The sequence below is a fragment of the Camelus ferus genome, chromosome 23 (genome assembly GCF_009834535.1).
Source record: "Camelus ferus isolate YT-003-E chromosome 23, BCGSAC_Cfer_1.0, whole genome shotgun sequence".
In the NCBI taxonomy this organism is placed as follows: domain Eukaryota; kingdom Metazoa; phylum Chordata; class Mammalia; order Artiodactyla; family Camelidae; genus Camelus; species Camelus ferus.
Genome location: NC_045718.1, coordinates 13,034,637 through 13,050,967, shown reverse-complemented (window position 1 = coordinate 13,050,967; position 16,331 = coordinate 13,034,637). Strand labels below are relative to the sequence as shown.

The following is a 16,331-nucleotide window of genomic DNA, read 5'->3' as shown; positions in this document are numbered from 1 at the left end:
CCCTCCCCGCCCAGGCTCCTCCCTCCTCCCTGTGCTGTTCCTCCTGGAAGCCCCAGAGGTCCTGGGACAGGGACTTGGTCAGGTCCCTCTGAGTGGTGGGGTCTGGGGGGACAGGGCACGGAGGGAGGGCTGGCCACTGGGCCACCACTGGGCAGATGCCCTGGCCAGACACTGTTGGGCAGGTGCCTTCAGCTAAGTTCCCTGTTCCTAGAGCCCACGTGTGCAGAGCCTTGCTGAGGTTCCTGTGCCCGAGTGCACACGGGAAAAGGGAGGGGAGGCAGCACACCCACCCTCAGGAAGCAACAGTCTGAGGAGGCATTCAGAGCCACAGGCACAGCTGGACAGGGCCTGGAATGTTAGTGCTGGAGGAGTCCCAAGTGCCCGAGGACCAGGACACAGTCTGGGAGGGCTTCCTGGAGGAAGGCCAAGAGAGGCAGGGTCAGCCCTGAGAAAGTGGCCTGACTTGAGTGAGGGCTTTGCGGGGAGTGGGGGGCTTGAGCAGGGGTGCTGAGGATAGCAGGGAGGGGTGGTGCAGTGGGCTCCGTGGTGGGCTTCTGAGTGAGAACTTGCTTGGGAAGGGTCTTTGCAGGCGTAATGAAGTGAAAGATCTTGAAATGGAGAGAGCCTCTCAGACTGCGTGGGTAGCCCTGAACCCGATGACAAGCGCCCTTGGAAGAGACATGCACAGAGGAGGGGGTGACGTGGAGACAGGCAGTGACGCGGACACAAGCCCTGGGAGCTGGCAGCAGCAGGAGTTAGGAGAGGCGGCATGGATTCCCAGAGCTCCAGGGAGCGGGGCCCCGCTGACACCCGGACTCTGGGCTTCCGGCCTCCAGACGGGAGAGAATCCACCTCTGCTGTTTTAAACGCTGTCTGTGGAGCTCTGTGACAGGAGGCACCGGAAGTGTACAGTGAGGGTCAGAAGGCTGCGGGCACCCTGCCCTCTTCCCATGCTCACCTCCCTCTCTTGCTGGGATTCCACCTGCCACCGCAGACCCCAACCTCCCACACCTCACTGGGGAACCCGAGAGTTCTCCCCAGAGAGTCCTCTCGGGTCGGCTGGGACCCAGCACTTCCACTCCGGGACACCAGGCCAGCAGAAAGCCCTTCATGGTGGCCCTGTCCATGAGACCCCAAACTGGAGGGTCCACCTGTGTGCTCCGGGCAGCATGGACCGACAAACCCAGTGTGGAGTGAGGGAGCCAGAGGCCAAACAGTGCTCGGTCCACATCCACGCACAGCACGGGACCAGGCGGGGGCGGGGAGTGGCGGGGACCCGGGCCCAGGCGGGGGCGGGGAGTGGTGGGGACGCTGCTGATGTTCTGTGTCCGGTGCTGGTTACACAAGGGTACTCCACTGTGAGGGTTTTTTAAATTCATTTTCCTTTCTTTCTTTTTCCTTTTTTTGTGGGGGGAGGTGATTCGGTTTGTTTGTCTAAGAATTATTTAAGGGAGGCACGGGGGGGTTGAACCCAGACCTCATGCCTGCTAAGCAGGCGCTCTCCCGCTGAGCTCTCCCACCCCCACCAGGCTGTGAAGCTTTATCTGGCCACACGCTTGCCACAGGTAGTAGTCTCCTGTGTGATGTGCAGTGCACTTAAATAAAAAGTTAGTTTAAAAAATGAGAGAGAGAGGGACTCACTCTGAAATTCTTTCGTGAACCTGTTGCCACCTAAGGTCTCCACCTGGAGTCCCACGACATCCTGGGGACATGTCCCAGCCTTTACCTTGGGGGCCTGAAGTTGGACGTGTATTTCCATGTGTCATGCCACCAACCTCACCCGCGTCTCCCTCGCAGGCCCTGGCACCCAGTAGGCGCTCAATAAACGCTTGCTGGGACCAGCTGCAGGGCCAAGGGCTTTGCTGTTTTCAGCTTGTCCCCAGAGGTCCCAGCCGTGGGTCCCAGGGTTCCGAGGCAGGACACTGACCATGGCTGTCTCTTCCCCCGTAGCCCCCCACCCGGCTGTGCCTGTCTCCACCCCAGCACGTACAGGGCGGTGAGCCCCCAACACAGATGGCGGGTCTGACTCGTCTGGGACCTTCAGACCCGGACACGCAGAGCAGACTCAAGGACCAGCAGCCTCGGGTCCCTGGAGCCCCCTCTCCTCCCAAGCCTGGCATATCTTTGTTTGTCTTAGCTTGTTTGAAACCGGATGGAAATTTTCGAAAGTTTTCTTTAAAAAAAATAGTAAAGAGAATGAATAGGAAAGGCAAAAGCTTCTAAGGGGACAGATTTATAGATGTTTCACTCTCATGAAACTCAAGCCCAGCCCCGGGCTGGCCGACTGGCAGCTTACGAGGCTCCCCCATCGGCTCCGCCCTCACCGCAGCCATCTGGGTCGGACGCCACAACGCAGCCCGCAGCGGAGCCAGGCCAGCACTGCCCACCAGGATCTCTCGCAGGTGAGCACAGCTGCTGCTGACACCTCGCCATCTTTTCCTTCCTTTCTTCACTCATCCTGGCGATAGTTCTGAGCACCCATGTACAAGGGGCTTGGGCAGCACTGAGACGCCAGCCCTGCTTTCCTGGGGCTCCCAGCCCAGAGGGGAGACAGAAGGGTGGACAGGAGGTAGAAGCCAGGGAGGGAGTCCTGGGCGGAGCCGGTATGCAGAGGGGAGCCCTCTTGCAGGGCTGAGGGCTGAGGGCTGAGGGCAGTTCCTCGGGGAGACGGACATCTCAATCAGCACCTCGTACCCTAAGTCAAGCTGATGCTTCCCCGACATCCTCCAAGACCGCTCCCCAGAGCTGCAGGCTTCCTGCCCGAACCCATTTCCCAACCACATCCCTGCAGTAAATCATGGTGATGTCCACGGGCCAACAGCTAAGTACAAATTAGGTAAACGTCACTGGGGGCGAGGTGGGCGCCAGGCAGTGGCTGGCCAGCTGACGGTCTGATTTATTCCAAGGATAAGCTTTAGGGAGGGGCTTGGCATACTTTAAAATGCAGACGTGGACCCAGTAGGTCTGGGGTGGGGTCGGAGCTTCTGCACCCAAACAGGGTCACAGACAGGGCGGATACTGCTTGTCCGGGACCGCGCGCTGAGCAAGGGGCTCCGGGACTTCCAAGGGACCCGAGACTAAGTCTCCTTAGAGCCCCTCAGGAGTGCGTTTTCCATCACTTTTTGCTAAGTTTTGACCAGGCTAACTCAGAGACGTCCGGCAGCAGGGGACAGTGGGCAGAGGGCAGGCGCAGCGACGTGTGAGTCCCGCGAGGGGCCAGCCCAGGCCCTCAGCCTCCTCGGCAGCAGGTGGCCCGCAGGACCCTGGGGACCGCCCCGCACCTGCATCTCCAGCCTCCAAGGGGCCTCAGCCCACTGGCCAGTGCTCACGGGGTTAACAAACCTGGCAGTAGCTGCCCCTCTCCTCTGCCCAGAACCGCAAGGAGACTGGGATGTTACAGCAGGAGAGTGGAGGGACACCAGAAAGAACTTCCCAGGGGTCACATTCCTGACGGTCAGGTGCTACCCTGGGGTGGCAGCCCAGGCAGGCGCAGGGCTGCAGGGAGACTTCAGGAGGCCCTCAGGCCAAGCTTCCAAGCTGAGCTTCTCAGAAATTCCCCTCTTGCTACACTCTCCCCACTGCCCCCACGGGCTCTAGGGCTGCCTGTCTGCACTGGGCACGCCAGGGTCCTGGGGGCCAGGAATTTCCTGAGCCTGAGCCCCACCCTCCGATGGTGCCTTTGCACCCCGTGCCAGTCTGGACATGAGGCTAGCGCTTCCTGGCAGGGGGAGGCGGGGCAGGCAGGAGGGGCGCCTGCAATGAGGCTAGGGGTGGCCTGGTGCCGATTGGTGGGGTGGTGGGCGTGCCTCTTTCCGCTGGCTGCACGTGGTTAAGGGAGAGCCTTGTTCTGGCTGGGCACACAGCCCTGGAGGTGCTGGGGACAGTGGTGCCTCGTCCTGGCCCTGGGATCTTGAGAATCACTGGGCAAGACTGAGACTCTCAGGGACCTGGCCCCACCCTCACCACAGCCTCTCACACCCCTCTCCCCTCCCTGCCCTCTGCACCTTCATTTATACGACCATTTCTCTAGAATATCTGGGGACCAGAACTATCAACCCAGTTGGAAGCAGGCCCAGAAGGCTCTCAGCAAGTTGGTGACAAAGACAGAATTCTAGCCAGGGTGGCCTGATTCCAAGTCCACTGAACAGAGAAGGGCTCAAAGGTGCAGACAAAACTGGAGGAGGGGGCCTGCCGAAACCCCCACTCTTCCAGATCGTGCAGCCCTCACGGTACAGCCGGAGAGAAACGCAGCGGGACGGGGGAGAGTCGGGAGGGGAGGGGGGCAGGCAGCAGGGGTACGTTGGCGGGGTGGGGCTCCTGGGGAGGGGCTGGGGGGCTCCCGCAGTGAGTTACTCAGTCTTTGTGTCCTGCTCATTTGTTACATAGAGAGTTGTTAATGTAATACGAGGGCCTGGCACATCTGGCCGCTGCTAAGTACACACAATAAACTATAAAACCACACTGAGCTGGAACTGTGTCTCAGGCCCCCTACAAGCGCGTCGTGCTTTAACCATTTAACCCTCAGCACAACCCCACTTCACAGGTCAGGAAATTAAGGCACTAAAAGAGCAATCCTCCCCAGGGATTGACAGAAGGCAGAGCAAGCTCTGAACCCAGGCGGGGTGGCCCTAAGCTCAGCCTGTAACCCTGCTGCTATGCCCCGAACCTGGAAGGAGCCCACAACCAGGACGCTGAGGGGCCCCCGCCCCCATTCATGCGGAGTCCTCGCCCACCAGAGTCTGATGACTGACTGATTTGCAGAAGTGTGGGGACCCCCCAGCCCAGCGCAGCCCTAGATCCTTGCCTCTGCATGAGCCACGCTCAGGCCGAGGAGCCCTGCCCGGTGAGGCCGCCCCTCCTGGCTCCGGGCACTCAGGTGCACTGGACAGAGGCTGCCTCTCCCCGGCAGCATGCCTGGCTGGGGGGTGCTCCATTCCACCCACCGTTCCTGCCTTGCCCGCAGGCATCACGACTGTGGGAACAGAAGAAAAGGGTCTAGCAGGCAGGGACCCAGGGCACAAAGCACAGAGAAGGGATCCATCGAATCCACAGCCACCTGGAAAGGGAGGCAGCCCAAGGACCCACGCTCTGCAAACTAGAAACACGAGGCCCAGAGGCTGAGGGCAGGCCGGCTATGTGGCTTGTAAAGCCCAGTGCAAAATGAAAACATGAGGCCCCTTGGTTAAAAATTAAGAATTTGGGGACGGCAACAGCAGAGGAGCAATCCAAGCTGGGGCCCTTCTACGAGCACAGGGCACAGCCACCGTGGGGCACAGCCACCGCGGACCCCGGCCAGGACGGGCCCGGGTCCCCAGCTCACCAGCGCTGAGGCCGGTACCGCGCCAGGTGTCAGGAGGGCTGGGGTCCCGGCAGGCGTGTCAGAGGGACGAGCCCTGAGTCTGCGCCAAGGTGAGTGAGGGTGGGGGCCGGGCTGCCCCATTCCTCACTTCTGTCCCCAGCAGAGGTCCTCCAGCTGCCTCGTCACCATGTACTGCAAAGGCGGGGATTTGCCTTCGGCCCTTCCTGCCTCCACGCTCACAGGCCAACGCTGGGTCCACCCCACCTCCCGCCCCCAGCCCTGGTGCCCCGGATCTCAGCTGCGGGAGGGCAGTGAGGGCAGGTGCTGCTGGTACAGCTCGCCACCTGCGCAGGGCGCCCCTGCAGGTGGAGACCGGGACTGCGTGTCTGGCTGCGTGTCTGTGTGAGTCTGTGTCTGTATCTGTGTGCCTGTGTGTCTGTCTGTGTCTGCCTGTCTGTCTGTCTGTGTGACTGTGTGTCTGTGTGAAGGGAGGGGCGATGTGGTCCTGAGAAGAAGGGCCCCAGCAGCACAGACCCCCCCTCCGTCTGAAGGGGAGGCCTGGCCCAACCCTGAGAGCCCCCCACCCCACACGAGAGACATGGTCCTGCCATCAGGAGCCTGAGTGGAGGAGGCAGGTGGACAGACAGAAGAACAGATGAGTGCCCCCTGCACAGTGGCAGGCGGCAGTGCTACCTGGCACCTCCCAGGGAGGGACACACACACCCCCATCTCAGCCCCCCTGCCAAGCAGGGCCTTTCTGCACAGCTTTCTCCGGGGCCACCATCGCCTGCCTTGCGGCGAGTGTCCCCCTGGGGCCTCCGGGACCTGATCCAGGGCATTCCCTGCTCACAGCCACCTCCCCAGGGTCTGCACGGGGGCATTGGTCAGGCATGAACTCTGCCCCTCTGTGCCCTCCTGCTGCTGCTGTGGGCCTGCCAGGTGCAGCCTCACCCCCACCATGTGCCACCTGAGGTGCGTGCTGGCCTCATGTCCCCCCAGCCCCCCAAACTCCCTCACCCTTATGTGGAAGGGGGAGCAGCGGCCAGCCCCAGGAGGGCGGTGGCAGACGAAGCCTTTGGCTCCGAGTCCTGGTGGGCAGGGCGCCCAGTCTGCAGCCGTGAGGTGGGGAGGTCTGCTCCCACAATGGCCAGGGGTCAGCGGCCCTGCCACTGACCCTTGACAAAAGGGACAGGGGACGGGGGCTGCAGCACAGAGGGGGTGACGGTGTTATCAAAATCCACAGGGCACTCACAGCAACAGGGGCTTAACCACAGGAGGCCCCTGCCCACTGAGCCCACTGCCCTGAGGATGGGTCATTGGGGAGGACCCCTCCTACAGGAGGTGTCCGGAGCCCCTCAGTGGTGGCTGCCTCTGGCCTGTTTCCAGGAGCCGAGGGCAACTCAGGTCGGGGGACAATTCTGACTAGCAGATCACTCCGGGCACTGGAATAAACCATGCCATCCTTGGTCCTCAGAGGCCCCTAGGAAAGCAGTGTACTGGGCAAGGTGCAGACAAGGACAATGCGGCCCCCGTCCCCTCCAGAGCCCATTTGACCTGGCTCTGAGCCTAGCACCACGTCCAAATTCCTGACACTCCCCTCCCACTGCGCTATCTGGACACCCTCGGGGACGCTGCCTCCTCCAGCACCTCCAAAGGCCAAGGGGGAGGGGAGGGGGGAAGACTCACTGCAGAGCCCACCCTCCTGGTCTTGCTGCCAGCAAAGCCCAGACAGCAGAGTGGCGGGGGCGCCAGGGCTGCTGCGGGCCTGCCTCCGGCCCTCTCCCAAGTGCCCGCCCCAGTCCCCGGGGCGGCCGAGTGCTCCAGCCAGAGGCCCGGGGCCGGGCACCATGCTTACACTTGGAGCCAAAGAAACGGTGGAGGCTGAGGGGAGGAACAGCCAGGTCCAGCAGCAGGCAGTGCAGGGAGAGACTCGACCCTTCCTGGCCAGGAGCAGACCAGCTTTCCCGCCACAGCGGGGCTCCCGGGTGCGCGCATGGTCCCCTCGCCTGGCCGAATGCTTCCTGGGGGTGCTGGATGATCTACCCCAGCTGCCCAACACCATGAATAGAGTTTGTTTTTGTTTTTATTTCTTTTAAAATGTGCTTTGAGGAGAAAAAGGCATAAAGTTCTGCTCTGGAACACCCAGCCTTGGAGAGGGACAGAGAAGGCCGTGGAGAGAAACCCAGGGCATCCAACCATCTTTCCTGGGCCAGCCCTCCCTCTCCCCAAGGGCCTAGCCCACCGGCCCCATCTGCCCCCCCTGGTCCACCAGGGCCTTCACTGACAGGCCCAGTACTCTGGCTCCTCTGAGGCTCCGACCTCTCGGCTAGTCCCCTGGAGACGCCTCAGATCCACCCTGGAGGAGGGCCAGCCTGTCTCCCCTACACCCTCACCACACCTCGCAGGGGCTCCCAGAGGCCATGGCTGGCAGGTGGAAGTGGGTGGGGAACCACACTGACTCTTTCCGAGAAAGATAGGAACCTGGCCGCCAGCTCAGCGGGGCTGCTAGGCCTGGGGGTTTAACTTGCCCAGAGTCTGCCCAGCCCTCAGAACCCAGACCCCCAGGCCTGCCCTCTGCGAGGCAGGCGCACCACGGTCAGAAGGAAGATGGCCAGGCTGAACTCAGCACTGCACGGGCTGGCTGGCGGCCTCAGCGAGCTTCTCAGTCCTTAGGGTGGAGAAGCAGACTCCTCACCTGTGCCTCCCCCACACGAGAAGAGATCGAGGTGCTTAAGAAAGGGCAGTGAATGCCGACAGTACGGCGGGGGCCCCAGCTGTGTCTGCAGGGCCCCCAGGGGGCCAGGCGAGCTGGGCTCCAGGAACTGGCCTTCCCAAAGGCCTAGTGTTCTCCTGGAAGTCCAGAGAATGGACATTTGAACCAGGAAGGCGCCTCCACCGTGTGCTGGAGCAGAGGGAGGAGGCAGAGAACGGCATGAGCCACGTCCCTGGCCCCAGCCTCCGACTCCCCGTCTCAGGGTTTGCCAGAGGGGACCCTTGGCCCGCTCCCCTCCCAGGGCCGGGGGAACTCAAGGTACAGGCCCTCCTTGCTGGCTCTGGAGGAGACAGCAGGCAGCAGCAGGGCAGGGAACCCAGTGGAAATGCTGGCTCTGGAGGTGCCCTGTCACCGGGCAGCTAGGCCCGGCCCCCACCTGCCCACAGCCAGCCCCTGGGGCGCGCTCTGGCACGGCGCGGGGCATGGTGCCAGCCTGGGGCCCTCCTCCCCACCCTGGCCTGCTGCCGCTTCCAGAATAACCCTCTGTCCACAGCGTGCATTTGGCCTCCTGGTGTTTCTTTCCTCCTGAGACCTGTTCTCCCATGTCTGAGGGAGAAAAGAGACCTAACTTGTTGTTAGAAATTGGGGACCACCCCCCTTTTCACCAGAGGACTGCTTAGCACAGAGGGGCTCCCCCAGTTCTGACAGCCCAACTCAGGGAGTCCGTTTCAGTTTGTCTAGAAGAACGTCTTTTCCAACATAGGGGAGGAGGGTTGGAAATTTCTCCCTGACCCCTGTCCCTTGGACCTTCCCAAGGTGTCCAGAGCCCCAGCAGGACACCCTGTCCTTGGCCCTGCGCCCAGCAGGTGGGTTACTAGCCTAAGGGCACTCAGCCCCTCTGATCCTTGAGACCCTTAGGGCGAGTCCGAGGGTGGAAAGGGAGCGGGTATGTCAATGGTGCATCCATACCTGCCTCTCCGTGCACTGCCCCAGGGAAGTCTCATTCCACAGAACTCCATTTCTAGGGAGAAGCTGGACTCTCCACACAGCAGTCACCTGGAAACCTAGACTGTCCCTCTGGGAAGAGTCCTCCATGGGCCAGGCGTCCCCACCAGGAGGGCTCCGGGGAAGGCATTTCCTGAGGGGAAGGGAGGGGGCCTGACCAGTGAGGAGGGAGGCAGGCGGGATGGCCGCCTGATGGGGTCTAGACTCTGGCGCCTGAAGTCCCCCATCACAGCAGCTCTGTTACCCCCTCCCCAGGCCTCAGCAGATCCTTTGCAGTTGAGGGTTGAGAAAACAACCACGGAGGTTTTAAGGCAGATACTAGACAAAGGCCCCCTTGGCTTCCTTTGTGCCCTTGCACATCCCCACACCCCCATGGGGGAGTTCTCACCAGGAAGAAGCCAAAACTCTGGACAAAGACGCACAGCCTGTAAACTGAGGCGCCGACCTGGACCCAGGGGCTGGGCCGGGCTCCCCAGGGCCTGCCTCCCCACCAGTGGGCACGGGGGCCATCAGGGTTGAGAGCCCACAGGATAGAGGGGGACCAGGATGGGAAGGCGGGGCTGGCCGGGCGGGCGGGGCCAGCTCTGCTCCAGGCCAGGCTTTCTTCCTCTCTGCCAGCCGCCCCACCCGGCCGCGCCCTGCCTGCTGCTGCTGGAGGCCAGAGGTTTCCTTTTTCTTTTGCCTGCGGCTGCTTCCTGCCTTTCCTTTGAACTGGGGTGTTGGTTCCCCACAGGCTCACCCTCCTCCAGTGATCCCCGCCCCCCTCTGCCTTTGATGGGCCCGGACCCCCCAGGCTCTGCTGGCACCCAGCTTCTGGGGTGGTTCCCCCGCCCCACCCACCCTGCGCTTCCCTGCCCTGGGACCTGAGATCAACCTTCGTCCCACCCTCAGCAGCTCTCCCTGGGGGCTCCCCTGCTGCACTGGGACAGGAGGCTCAGAGTTGATTTCTCCTGCCTCTCCCACGGTTTCTCGGTAAAACCTGTGACACTGGCATCCACAGCAACTGAAGGGTTAGAACTCACAGTCCCCAAGTCTGTGGGAAGTGGGCGGGGCAACAGCACAGGCTCTTAGAATCTATTAGGAAAGGAAACAGAAGCCTGGCCTCCAAGGTCAAAATCTAGAAGAGGCACGTGGAACCCCCAGACATAGCCCCCACCCCCCAGCTCAGCTCTTCTCCACCAGCTGCAGGTGTCTCTGCTGCTTCAGACGACAGGCCCTGCAGGGCCCCGCTGCTGTGTTGGGGAGCAGGCTGGGGTCTCCCACCCGTTGCCCCGCCACCCCCATGAACCTCTATGTGTGCACCAGCCAGGAGAAAACTGCTACTCCAGATTCCCAGAGAGCCCCCCAACACACGCAGGCACGCACAGGCCTCCCCCCGACACACGCGGGCACGCGCAGGCCTCCCCCCGACACACGCGGGCACGCACATGCACCCGCCTATTCCACACCTTTCACAGAACAGCTCCTCTCCTCCCAGCGCTGGCTCCAGCACTCCGTCCTCCCGAAAGACTTCCACGGCTGACAGTTCTCGGCCTGACCACCCCAGTAACAACACCGGCAAACACTGAGCTCTTCCCGAGGGCCAGGCACTGTTCCAAACCCTTTACAGACTCTACCTCAGTGAATCCAGACAACAGCCCTGCCTACGAGGTAGGTATGAGCCCCATTTACAGATGAGGAAACTGGCCCAGATCACCGGCTCACGATGACGCCAGCCCTGCTCCACTATGGCCAGTGCCTGTGCCTGGGCCCCCCACTCCCCCCAGCTCCCTGCCTCCGTCTCATCACCCCTCAAGCAGGGGTGAGGAGGATGTGAACCACTCAGAATCCACGCACACTCCCATGTGACCTTTCGTCAAGTCCAGTGGTTGTCACAGGCAGTCTTAAGAGGACTGAAGTCCCAAGGGGGCAGGAAGCTGGCGGGCGGGTGGGTGTTGCCTGGGGTGGGGCCCCTCCCTCAGTGCCAGTGCAGAGGGGATGGAAATGGGTGCTGAGGGGAAAGGTCAAGTGCATGTGCCCAGGTCTTTCATAGCAGCCGCCAAGGCAGCTTTTCCCCTGCCAGTCACTGCCCAGCACAGCTCAACTCTGGGGGTAAAAGGAGGGACTCAAGGTACCAGAGATTCTCCAAGCCAGGACAACTCAGTGTCGCCAACATCTGTACGTGCCGATCTCCTCACTGGGTGGACGTGGGTCAGGACAGAGAAGGGGAACCCCACCTTCTCACGCTGTCAGGCCGGAACACCCAAGAGCAGGGGCTGCAGCACCCCCAGGTCAGTTCCCAGGAGGATGTCCAAACCCCCGTGAGCCCCGTGAGCCCCGTGAGCCTCACTGAGACCACAGGTCAGAGGTAGTAACAACGAGAGAACTTGCAGGGCTGAGCGTTTGAAGCCTGGCCTTTCCACCTTATCAGCAGGGCAGCAGCACCCAAGGCTGTCATCATCTTGCCCTTGGGGGTAAAGCAGAGATGGCAGTGGTACAGAGAAGGCTTTCTGGCCTTCCCTGGAGCCCAGATGGACAAGGCAGAGCTGTGTGCACAGAGAAGGGGAGTGGGTAGAAGGGAGGGGCAGCGATGTGAAGTGCGCTGGGAGACCTGCAGAGTCACCTGGAGCCCGCAGGTCCTTGGTGCTTCCTATGGTTCAGTCTGCGGCTGCTTCCAAAGGTCCCCAAGTACCCCCTCTGACCGGCCGCTCCCTGAACATCGAGTGCTTCCGTCTCACCTTCACTTCCCCACCCTGTGTCAGGGAGACCTGCATGTTCACCCCACCCCCAGTATCCGCCAGCCAGCTGGACCCCAGAGCCCCAGGCCAGCCAAGCACTGGCGAGCCCAACACACCCCTCCTCTCCTCCCACCACCAGCGGCTCCCTGGGTCCTCCACTCACCCCAGGCTCAACTCCCTCGTGTTAAGGTTCAGCTTCCAACCGCCTCCACCAGACACCCACGGGAGGCAGGACAGCGATGGCCACCTGTCACATGGCAGGCATAGTGCTGGGTACTTGATCCAACACATCGCCCCACTGAATCCCTGCCACCACTTCTCCCCACGCACAGATGAAGGCTTAGGGGACTTTGGTGGTGCAGTAGGGGCAGAACTAGGAAAGCCCTGGGGTCTGGGCGGCCCAGACAGAGAGGCCCTGCTGGTCAGGGCCTCAGGTGCAAGTGTGTGCTGTCCTCAGCAAGTGTTGGGCCGCCTGGGCTGCAGCTAGACCTGCACTCCCTTTGCTGAGGAGGGAGGGGAGACCCTCACACCTACCCACCCTGAGTGTGGGTGCCTGGGCAGCTCTCCAGAAAGGCCAAGGAAGAAGCCCCCTGCCCCCAGCAGAGACCCTTCAGTCACCATCCAGACAAGACCCCTGCCTCCTGCCCTCCCTCCACGATTCCAGAGTCTGCTGCTAAGTCCCACTCTGTGTGGGACCCTGCCTTCCCCACCCCCCAACTCTGGGAAGCACAGTCTGAGTCTTGGGAGAGAGGAGCTTTCTCAGCCCCCATGGAGACATGGGATTGGCTCAGAAAATCCCAAATGCTGACTTGCCAGCTCCAGGGGAACTGTGACAGGACAGTGGGGGAAACTTCCCGTTGTCATGGATGGTGGGACGCTGGAATTGTAACGGCGGCACTGTCTTCTCCTTCCCCAAGTCCTTCCACAGAAAAGGTGTGTCTCGGGGAGGAGGTTGGACCAATCAGCCTCAGGAAGGCCCTGTCTCCCTGCCCCTCAGCCTGGAAAAGGAACCTTTCTTCTGCTCCCCCAGGGAAAAGCCCCACAGAAGTCACTTCCAAACCCTTTTTAGCCACAGAATCTGTAAGGAAGCAATGTCCTATACCACCCACATGGTAATCGGCTCAGGGATCCACCCTGTGTGGAGCAGGTGCAGGGCCAGGGCCACCCTCCCTTGCCAGAGGCGGGGCCCCTCACGGCCCCAGGGCCTTCACCCTGGGAGGGGGAAGGATGCGGTTTGCTCTCCTGGAATCTCTTCACTATCTCCTCTTCCCTGGCCCCCAGCCCGTGTCTCTGGGAGTGGAGGGGGACATCCCACAGGGACAGAGAGATGGGGAGGGGAGCCTCCCTGCCAGCACTGAATGCCCTGGTCCCATTTAATTCAACAAGTACTTGCCTGACTCTGAAAACTAGCCCGGCTCCCGCCTGCTTTCTCAGAGCCCCCAAGTCCTGCAACCCAAAGTGATACAGCACCAGGACCCCATCCCTCGGACAGAGGGCCCCAGACTTTCCCACTTAGTCTCCTCGTCTGAGTGAAGGTGATGGGGCCTGGGCAGGGCTGAGCCAGGAAGGGTTTCCTCTCCTTAGAGCCGGGGCAGGTGGTCTGGAACTGCCCTCACCCACTCCTCCTGACCAGGTGGTGAGTGGTCAGAGCCCACGCCTCAGGCCCTGAGGCGGAGCCCCTCTGAGCCACCCTCAGGACAGCCTCCCCAGCAGGGTCCCCTTCCTGAGCTGTCTCACCCCAGCTCAGACTCTAAACACAGCCTGCCCACAAATCAGTGTCTCCAACATGGCCTCGTGGGATGTGACTTCAGAGAGGACCCTGGGGAGCCAGGAGGCCTCAGTGAAGAGAGGTGCTGCAGGCAGGGGCCCTCTTGGAGGAGACCAGAGTGGGGAAAGACCCTCTCCCGGCTTCTGGGACCTCCCACCAAGGCCACTCAGCCTTGGTGTGACAGCTCTGCTCTTCTGGGCAAACAACCTTTCCACCCCACTGGGCCCCCTCCCTTCACCACCACCAAGTCATCCAGCGTTGCCAGCTATGTCCAGGGCACTGCTCCGCGGGAGAAGAAACCAGCAAGAGGAGAAGGGGGCAGGCCTGCGCCCCTCCAGCCCAGGTACAGAGGCCACCTCTCACCAAGCCTGGGCTCCCGGGGCGAACCCCGAGATGGGGCCAACTGGGAAACCAAGCCAGGCACGCTCAGGCGCACTCCTGGTCGATCCTCTGTCTCAGGCTTTCCTCCCCGCCCCAGGCCCGAGGGCCCGCGGCGGGCGGCGGAGGGAGAAAGGCGCGGTACTCACAGGTAAGCCGTCAGGGGGTCCAGGTCGCGCGGCACAGCCGAGAGCCCGCGCTCCGAGCAGTCGGCCGACAGCGTGATGCCGCCCCGCTGGCAGCGGCAGGGGGCCGGGCAGGCGGGCCGCGGGCCGGGCTGAGGCGCGCCGCGGGCGCACGGGCAGGCGCACAGCGCGGCGCAGAGCCACAGCGCGCGGAGCCCGGCGGGGCTGGGCATCTCGGCGGCGGCCCGGGAGCGGCGGGCCGGGCGACGGGCGGCGGCACCTGGCGGCGGGGACACGGGCTCTGCTGGGCGGCGGCGTGCGCGGCGCAGTCAGGCTGGCGCAGGCATCGCCGAGCGATCTTCGCTCCTGGTTTCACGGGTTGGGCTTGGCGAGGGAGGGAGACACGGCGGAGGAGGAGCCAAGGCAACTTTCTCGCCCGTCGGCTCCCTTCCCTCCTTTCTTCCAGCTGGCGGGGGCTTCATCCAGGAAAGAAAAAAAGCAAAGAACCTGGGGAGGGACCTGCCGCGGTTTGGAAACGTCCCCCGAAGCCCGGGCTGTGGGTCAGGACCCCGTGCCTGCAGGGACTGCCTCGGGGTCACAGGGGACTCAGGAGCCCTGCGGCAGCCCTGAAGACTTTCCACAGCTCCCAGCCCCGCAGCCGCCTTTCCTACGGGAGGAAACTGGGACCCAGGAGGGAAGTGCTTTGTTCAAGGTCACCGCTGGTGGGAATTTGGGGTCCCCCTCGGCCCCCCGTGGGGAGGGGTGGGGGGACAAGTGGTTGTCCTGGAGGGTGAGCTCTGAGGGGCCTCTTGCAGGCTGGGTGAGGGGGGCCTTCTCGCCCGCCACTGCAGAAGGGTGCGATGTCTACCACAGAGCGTCCTTGCATGCGGCCCCGGTCAGGTGTGAGCCAGGGAGCACTTGACCCTGCAACCCGCGGAGCCAGGCAACAGCTGGGGAACCCGCCCACCTGGCGGTGTAGTCAGGCTGAGAGTCGGCGGTGGGCGCCACCTGGAGGCCAGTCCTGCAGCCGCAGCTCAACCAGCCCCTGGCCAGACAGGCCAGCCCCGAGGCCTGAGGGGCAAGGATGGTGGCTGGAGCAGGGGCCAGCCCCATCTCTCCTGAGACTAGTCTTGGTGGCTGTGCCTCCTTCCCGGCGCCTTTTTTTTCTCTGGTCTCTAGCGCTGAGCCAAGCCCAGTGTAGAGCCAGAGCCACCGTGTTCCCCACTCCTGCCACCTCCCCAGGTCCATCCCAGGTGGACATCAGCAGCCTGGAGGCCTCGGGACAGCCAACACTCCCTCCACCCTGGACTTCCAAGCCCCAGGGCCCCCATACACCCCTCCCATTGTCTTCTCTCACCTCCCAGGCCCCAGGGGCTGACCAGCTGGGCCAGGAAGCCCATGGACCCTGGCCCTGGGTCTTGGATGGGTGTGGCTCTGATGGAGACAAGCCTCCAGGGAGGCCTGGGTGGTCGAGCATGGAGGCCCAGGGAGACCACAGGTGGGCTGCCTGCCCCCCACGCCTCGCTCTGGCCCCTGCTAGATTGCAGCTCCCAGTAGTCCCCTCAGCAGTGGGGGGGTTGGGGGCCTTGCCTGCTGGAGGGTCACTGTGGGCCAACCCTGGGCTCCTGACAAACGTGGGGTCTGAGGAGGAGGGGCCCTCATCCTGGGGAGGCTCCTGACTGAGCAGGAAGCCCAGCCTCCGGTCCGCTTCCACACCAGGCCTGAGAAGGGCCCTCCCTGACCTCTGACCCCTTGTCCTCTCAGGGCCTCCCGCTCTGCTTTGTCCAGGCTCTGCGTCCCCCTCCCTGGGCCCTCCACCAGGAACAACTGGGGACCAGCATTGGGCACCAGCTGTCCAGGGCCACGCAGTCCGATCAGGGGACAGACGGGCCCTGGTGAGGCCACCGGAGATCGCGTCACCACCAAACACACTGCAGGCCTGCAGCTTGGGACAGGCTCACCCTAACCCTAACCCTAACCCTCCTTTCTGTTTCTCCTCCTGGTTTTTCCCTCCCCCAAACTCCCTTGCTGCTACTCCCCCAGCTCCTGTGGGGGAGGGGAGAGGAGGGGGGCAGAGAGAGCCTGGCACCTCTGACCCAAGGAGCAGCAGAGCCCCAGCACCTGCCCCTGCGGGGCTGCAGCAGGTGGAAGGTGGGTGGGCAGGAGGAAGAGGGCAGGGACAGGTCCGTCCTGAGGCACACGGGGTGGGGTGGCCCTGATAACCAGGGCTCTGAAGCCAGGCTCCCAGGACACTAGGGACTAAATGTGAGGAAGCTAGGAAACTAGAGGGTGGGGTCTGGGGGCTACCCCGGGGAGGGCCACCTGC

The 16,331-nt window shown here is 62.9% G+C and overlaps 1 protein-coding gene across 5 annotated transcripts in view; it reads right to left on the bottom strand.

Moving 5' to 3' along the window:
- The window catches only part of LGR6 (leucine rich repeat containing G protein-coupled receptor 6), an 88,757-nt gene extending 74,399 nt beyond the window's left edge, over positions 1-14,358 (bottom strand). For all 5 annotated transcript variants that reach the window (XM_032466910.1, XM_032466911.1, XM_032466912.1 and 2 more), the window contains exon 1: positions 14,030-14,358. In XM_032466910.1, the coding sequence (XP_032322801.1) occupies positions 14,030-14,238 (209 nt within the window). In that variant the 5' untranslated portion in view covers positions 14,239-14,358. The remainder of the gene's footprint in view (positions 1-14,029) is intronic.
- Between the last annotated feature and the right edge of the window lie 1,973 nt (positions 14,359-16,331).